At 35.9% G+C, this 7,956-nt stretch overlaps 1 protein-coding gene across 1 annotated transcript in view; it reads left to right on the plus strand.

Moving 5' to 3' along the window:
* The first annotated feature begins 2,428 nt into the window (after nucleotides 1–2,428).
* The window catches only part of LOC113230216 (protein rolling stone-like), a 19,627-nt gene continuing 14,099 nt past the window's right edge, over nucleotides 2,429–7,956 (plus strand). Inside the window, exons 1-2 of the mRNA XM_026464035.1 lie at nucleotides 2,429–2,435; nucleotides 4,641–4,921. Of these exons, the coding sequence (XP_026319820.1) occupies nucleotides 2,434–2,435; nucleotides 4,641–4,921 (283 nt within the window). The 5' untranslated portion in view covers nucleotides 2,429–2,433. The remainder of the gene's footprint in view (nucleotides 2,436–4,640; nucleotides 4,922–7,956) is intronic.

Here is a 7,956-nt window from a genome sequence, read left to right on the forward strand (position 1 = left end):
ATGGCATACACTATAATGCTGGCCATCGTTGTGAAAGGATTTACCAATCAGCGCAAGGTACTTGCCGATGCTCAGGGTGCGCACGTCGTACACGAAAGGATGCGGTACGTTGTGCGGGGAGGCTCCTTTCGTGCATCCCAACATGTGTATGAAAATATATAATGCCTTGACGCCAGATATCAGCGCCGGCGCTAGCTCATGTAGCGCCCAGGTCAGGGCTCGGTCACCACTCAAGGTTACGCGATAAGTGCCTACCGCTAAATGCGCCAACGTCGGCGCAAGCGCTCATACCAATCTTTCATTTGTAAGCATTCGGCTTCGCACGACTGCTCACGGCGGGCAAAGTTATTTTCACCTCTCTGGGAGCGTACTTAGGTTCCTTTTTATATTGCCAATTTGCTTTGCGTACTGCTATTATAGTGTAGGTATTTTCGATTTTGTACGAGAGTGATGTATCTGTTACGTAGTAACTATTAAGTAATCTGTGCCCGGGTGCAATCAATACCCTGGCGCCCTCTATTAGGCACGCGATCAAAATGGAATACTTACAGTTAAATTTTCCCAATTAATCAGAAATGTGGGTGCAAGTGGTGCAATTATAAATGATATTGAGACGCAACAGCCCGTTTACTTCGCTTTAGGCCCAGGCAGACGCAGACTTTTTGTAGTTTTAATGATTTCATTATATAAATTTATGGAGATGAATTTCATTCAATATTCATCGTTTATGCGACAAAAAAATCAAATCTTTTGCAGACTTATGATAGTCTCATAGTCTCATCCATTATCAAAGTCAAAGTCAAAGTCAAAGTCAAAGATTATTTATTCCATAGGTAAAATAAATTTACACTTGAAAACGTCACATTTAAGCTACTGCTCGTTCACTACGCGTACCTCCCTGAGAAGAACGAGCAAGAAACTCTAGGGATTGCTCTTTTCAAATAAACTGAAATGCTATGGAATACACTTTGAATCAAATTTGTGTGGATTCTGGAGCCATGTCGTCTTTCCATATATCTTTATCTAACACGTAGTCTTCAATTTTGTAATATGATTTTTCGATCAAAATATTTTTAATGTAGTTTTTAAACTTAGGAAATGATAAACTTAATATATGCTCCGGAATCTTATTGTAAAAACGTATACAGTTCCCCATAAAAGAGTTGTTTACCTTGGTTAAACGAAATCGTGGTACCATGAGTTTGGACTTAGTTCTAAGGTTAATATTATGGATATCTTCTTTCTTATTGAAATTATGTATATTTTTACGGGCATATAAAATATTTGAGTAAATGTACTGTGATGCCACAGTCATGATACCAGTCTCCTTAAACTTTTCTCTGAGAGATACCCGAGAGCCTAGACGGTACACAGAACGAATCGCTCGTTTTTGCAATACAAATATGGTTTGAATATCTGCCGCTTTACCCCACATGAGAATCCCGTAGGACATTATACTATGGAAGTAACTAAAGTAAACTAGTCTAGCAGTACTAACATCGGTAAGCTCACGTATTCTGCGGACCGCGTATGCAGCGGAGCTTAATCTGCTGGCCAGAGACGATATCATCAAAGATGTGACTGTTTCGTGGCTGTTATTGCACTAATGATTTTAAACTTTAGTTTAAAAACAAACTAAATAATTACAATGTTAACATTTTTATGGGAAACTAAAAATTCTAAATGGGAATTTATATTAGAAATATTTTTGTTTGTAAATGTTTGTTTGATAAGTCAATGGTTTGATTCATTGACTTACAATTATATGGACGTCGGGTCCGCGCTAAAAAGTGTCCGCACTTGTAAGGCGCTAAAATCGTATACAGAGCGCGACACTCCGCTTTAGTCTTCATTTGTTCTACGGACAGCGCGATACTGCGTTGACATAACAATTTAAATTTCGAATAGGTTGACTTGGGACATTTTTTTCGTGGTTTTTGTATTAGACCCGTCGTCCATTTATTTGTAAGTCAATGGTTTGATTCATCAATTACAATAGATTGGACCTTATTATTATACCATAAACCACGTCTTACTATTCACTTTTAATTTTTGAAGGTTGTCTACCCATAGATATGTTGTACCGTTATACCCATCAATATGCATTACAACTTCTGTTGACATTTTTCTAACGTAAGAGTTGCATTATGTTACATGAGGATTGTATCCTCATTGCTCTATATTAATTTTACCCATAGAGTATTTGTAGAACATAATATGTCTAAGTCTGCAATGTTTTGACGCTTAATGTGCACATCTTAACAATTGGTTCCTTTATTTTTTTCCATCCTCTAAGGTGCACATAGATGAGTATTTAGCAAAAGTGGGGCAATATGTGGACTACTATGTGCAGATTTTGTACATATTTTAAGTATTTTTGCAAATAATTCGTAGTGTTTTTGTTATTTGATGAAAATTTTTACAACCCCAAACATGTAAGTATGTTAAAAATTTTGTCACTGTAAAGTAGATGTGGTAAATTATTTTCAAATCGCCTTTAAGTTGCATTTCCTTCGTGCCTTTGTTTTACTTATTTTTGAAAAGGTAAATACCTAATTATTGTTTATTAAATGTCATAAACATACAAGTTTCGTTTATTCAAATATTTGTTATAGCTGCAAATTCGTTTAGATTAACATGTTTCTTGATTTTAATTTTAATTTCTACATATTCATGATTGTGTTGTTGTGTATTAATAATAATAATAATGTGCCAGAGATATAACTGCCTCCGTGGCCGAACGGTTACCATGCCGGACTGCCATGCAGAGATCCAGGGTTCGATTCCCATTCTGGGAGAAATATGTGTATGGCCTACGTTTATTTCTCTCGTGAGTTTGGGTGTAATTTGTGGTTGTCTATGTGTGTGTCCATGGCACCCGTGACACAGAGTTTCCCTAGTGCGGGGCTATGTTGAGTGTGTGCGTTATTCTTTTTTTTTTAGATAACCGCACCAATTACCTGGTCTCAAACTAGGGAATTCCCTGTACCACGAGTACCAGAGCAATGGAATTCTACACGTAACAGCCAGACTCACTGCCTTAACAACTGCTTTGGACTCGGTGGAGCGAAAAGCAGACTTATTAACAACAATTCTCTTGTGGAGTCGAAGTTACAAAATCTCGACCATCGCAGAAAAGTAGCCTGCTTGTCGGTTTTCTATCGGATACATTTCGAGGAGTGTGAGCAGGAACTTTCCAATTTAGTTGCACCCTCACCGTTCCTCCTTTAGTCGACTAGAAGGTCCGAAGCACTCCATTCTTATGTCGTTGATATTCCACCTATTCGCACTATGCGCTGTGCTTCCTCCTTTCTGATGCTTAAAGCAAAGGAATGGAATGCTCTGTATTTCCCGAAAAGTACAATTTGGGGCTATTCAAGGCTAAAATGAATAGGCATTTTTTTAGGCAAACGCGTCCCATCGTCGGTCACATCGTCGCTTAACATCAGGTCAGATTGTGGCCAAGCGTGTGTCTATTATATATTAAAAAAAAGAACCAATTTAGAAAAGTTCATTTTCCAAATTGGCCCTACCGAAAATCGAACCCAGGCCCTCCAAATCCAGCGCCCACATTGCAAACCGTTGGGCCATCGTGTTAGTCGAATATTAATTCATACTTTGTTTACATAAACATTGAGGTTTAGCTTTTGTTCAAGACATTCAAAATTGTAATAAATAATTATTAATAAAAATAAATAATTTAAAAAATGTGCTAATTGCAACAACTTTACTACGGCGACTATTAAATTTTAATTGCAATTTCTGGAATATGTGCAAGAATAATAAAAATTTAAATATGTATTCAAAAAGAATTCATAAAAATATTTTTTGTATAAAGTAAATCTTATTTTATGCTTATAAAATTTAAATTAAACCAGTTTGTAAACTGGGACTATTAGAGATCAGTTGACGCAAATTATAATTATGTACATGATATGTATGTGTATAGTATGTTCTACGCAATACGGTTAGTTGAGTCAGCTGGAGAGAAAAACGGGCAGTTACATAAATGTGAAATATCGTTTGCGCAAGTAAACTGGAGGTGTAGCTTGCACCACCGGCGCAGGCGCAACGCCTGCGGCGTGGACAGTCAACCAGTGACCGTTCGCGATCCGTGCGCGATCCGCGTATTTCTATATTCTCGCGGCAATTCTATGGCCACTGCCTTTAATTCAAACGAAACTTCTAGTTCAAATTATATAAATCTTGTCAATGATAATAAAAAATTGCGGTTTGCAGTTACGCTTGCAACGCGTTTTATAGCTTTCTACTGTTACGTCGACCTATATAATCTTGAAAATACTATTTAAATCGGAACATAATTAAAATAATTCGCCGATATTTTAACTCGTAACTGTGCCAGGACATTACAAATATTATTTATTTGTTTTGCACAACTTTTAACTATATAGTAATTAATATTATCACTAAATGATAACCATCATTGACACAAGGATAAGTTTACGAGTCCAATTCTCTCATCACATTTAACTCGTTCGCAGCAAAAGTGTGTTGTTAGAAGTTTTAGCTGTTTATCAGTTTATGTAAATTAATACTAAACATGTCTAAATGATTTCTAAAAGTAAACACCTTTGCTACCACTAGCAAAACCTTTTGATCAACATGGTAAAATGTTATAGGAAGAACGTAACCCTATCGGACTTCTGGGTGACGACGCATGACAAGTTAAGTGATTTCTACGCATCGGCATGGCAACGCGGAGATTCAGCTGTACCACTACTAGTGGTGCGATTAATATTGGCCTCTGTCGCCTTGGGTATACTTATTTGGTCACTGTGCGAGAGTCCCAGCTACTACTGGCTCCTATACCTAACCAATTGGGGTATGGCTATTCTGACAGCAGCACTATTATCAGGATTAGCGGTTTCTATTTGTGCAGTGATAAAGAAACCTACAACTGGTTAGTATTTTGCTCACAATAAATTTGATTATCTCGATACATCCAATGAACACTACGCCAGCTTAATTTTGGACTTGTTCTGTTTTTATTTTGTTTCTTTATTTTTTTTCACAAAATTCGTTTTTTCTTTGTTTTTTCAAACTTTTTTTTTGTTTCTTTTTTTCACAAAATTCGGGGAACAATATTAGTAAATACATACATATGACTATTTACAAAAATAGTAGAAAATTACCAAAAAATAAAGTTGGCGTAGTTGTTCTTTGGAGGTATCGATCTATAAAAGACCTACTTACAATCAAACAATTTCAAGAGTAGTCCAAAATCTTTTTTAAAACCAAACGATGTAAGGTCCAATTTTCGGTAGTAGCCCACTTCGAAATATTTACTTACTATAGGCAATATACTAATGCTATAGTTCCGTGAAACAATAGAATTTCTCTTAAAATGGCAATGCTTGTAGGTACCCTTAATTCACATGTTATTAATTAATTAATTAATTTTATCACATGAAGATCATAAAAACAACACAAACCACACATAAATTTCACATTATGTATATGCGAAATATTATAAATCTCCTATTTAAGCATAAAATGTTATCAATTAATTTCATTCGTTGAATTCTTAAACCTCTCTCCTTACCACTTTGTAGATGTGGCCTTATTACACCTAGGGTGTGATATCTTTATCTTCATACATAACTAGCTGCATTTAGAACAAGTTAATTGCAGTTAGTTATTTTGGAGGTCAAGTTCAATGTTTTATTCTAAAAAAATACTACTTACCAGTATTACTAAACCTAACATAGTAATATTTTAAATATAAATACAAAAGTAGAACCATACAGACCTATTCTCAAAACAAAAGACGTTCACACGATGCAAAGACAGACAAAAATAGAAACAAAATGAATAGTGGCAGTAACTTTTTGCTTCCAAGACATGATATAAAACTCATATAAAACTGGTTATTCGGCCTTGAATCTAGAAAATAAATGGTAGTATGAAGTGCCTTAAACGTAGTATTAAATCTAAAATCGTATGTAAACCAGGTTCTTATATTTCTTTAAAATACACACGATGTACGTGAAACCAAATACTATAGTAACTCATAATAATAATTGTGGAATAGAGAAAACACCACAGACCACATTATTCACTGATTTTGTCAATTTTTTTTATGATACTAAGTGATGGGACGAATAAGTCGTGCGCCTGATGGTAAACGACACGCCTGTCCATAACAGTTGCTGTGCCACTCAGAGCTTTGAATTGCAAATATCTGAGGTGCACTGGCTGCTGCCATCACCCTGAGACATAACTTGAAAAATCCCATGTGCCTGTAATTTTACCAGCACCCTTACCCTTCAAAACCGGAACGTAGAAATGCTCACAATACTGCTTGGCGGCAGAAATAGTTAAGATGGCAGAGACAATCTTTCACAAGGAACTCTACTGCTACTAGTCAATTTCAAATTTACTAAGTGTGGTGTTAAGTCCTGGATGTAACCCCGGAGGGTTTCCTAATATTACAAAACGGAGATAAACGCAATAAAACAATATAATAGGTATAAGAGCACGACAGTTGCATTTGAAAAGTCCCATGTAATTTCACCAGCACCCTTACCCTTCAAAACCGGACTTCAAAACTTTCAAATCACGGTTTCATATATTCACATGTAAGTACTTATTAAAAGTGAATTACGCCCGTTGACGAATTGGACAACTCTTAACTCTGTACAAAGCACAAGTCCAACCTTGCATGGAGTATTGAAGTCACCTATGGAATGGCTCAGCGAAATATCAACTTGAGGCTCTTGATTCGGTTGAACGAAGAGCTCGGAGCCTTATTGGCGACGATAAACTCGAATCCAAACTTTATACTTTTGCATACTGGCGTAAAGTTGCCGGTCTGTCGGTTTACTACAGAATATATTCGGTCACTGTGCCCATGAGCTCCATGACCTCATCCCACTCGCCCCTTTTTACCATCGGATATCCAGACGTAAAGCTGGATATCATTCTTACTTAGTCGATATTCCCTTCAGGCGTAGGTACTAAGCGTTTTCGTCATCTTTTATTATGCGCACAGCCCAGGAATGGAATTGCCTGCCTGTGTCTGTCTTTCCAAGCACATACAACCCGAGTATCTTTAAGGTGCGACTTAATTGGCTTCTTCTGGACGAGCTCGTTCCATCGTAGATCCTATCTTTGCTCCAGAAGAAGAAACTGCAAATCCATTTACTTAAAAAAAATTAATGTTCTGTATTCTTTGTACAGTATATTGCAATAGCACAAAGCACAAAAATAGTATCACTCGAATTAACTCTTCTGATTACTTCATACAATTTGCGACATTGAGAAATACATAGTTAACTATGCGGCAAGTAACAGGAAATCGTAATGGCACAAGTCACTTATAAATACCACATACAATGTACAGGCAGTATAATAACACAAGTGAAGAGACACAAACAAATGAAATTTAAATATTTAGTAATATTCTAAATCCGGAAAAATAGTTTCATTTCCTATGTGTAACAATCGCGAAAACCTAAGAACTCGATAAATATTAAAATTGTTTACTATGATATGTATTATGATAAAAATTTACTTTATTCTTATGATTGTCACGCCAATCAAGTATTGCAAATACATGATTGACAAGTCCGTAACTTTGAGAAGACAAAAAATAATTATGGGTTATTTTTCTACATAATCTTTTAACTTTGACCAGCGATACCCCAACACATCAATCGATCCAAAATTTTTTTGTTAACCTGAGAAATAAGCCTCTGTTACAGGTATCACTTCCTCATTTGATGCAAATCTGTAAAAAGTTAGATTAAAAAGTCCAATTGCGGCCAGATCTGGTGAATACGTGTGATAAATAATTCGTATCATAATTAATTCGACATTGATGTTCTGACTGCAGATGAAAAATGGAATACTCGAAAATCCGTTCACTCCATTTAAAAAAGTAAAGAATTAACAACAAAAAAAGGAATTGGAAAAGAGTTCTAAATTAGGAAATAA

The sequence above is a fragment of the Hyposmocoma kahamanoa genome, unplaced genomic scaffold (assembly GCF_003589595.1).
Source record: "Hyposmocoma kahamanoa isolate Upper Pololo Valley unplaced genomic scaffold, ASM358959v1 63, whole genome shotgun sequence".
NCBI lineage: Eukaryota > Metazoa > Arthropoda > Insecta > Lepidoptera > Cosmopterigidae > Hyposmocoma > Hyposmocoma kahamanoa.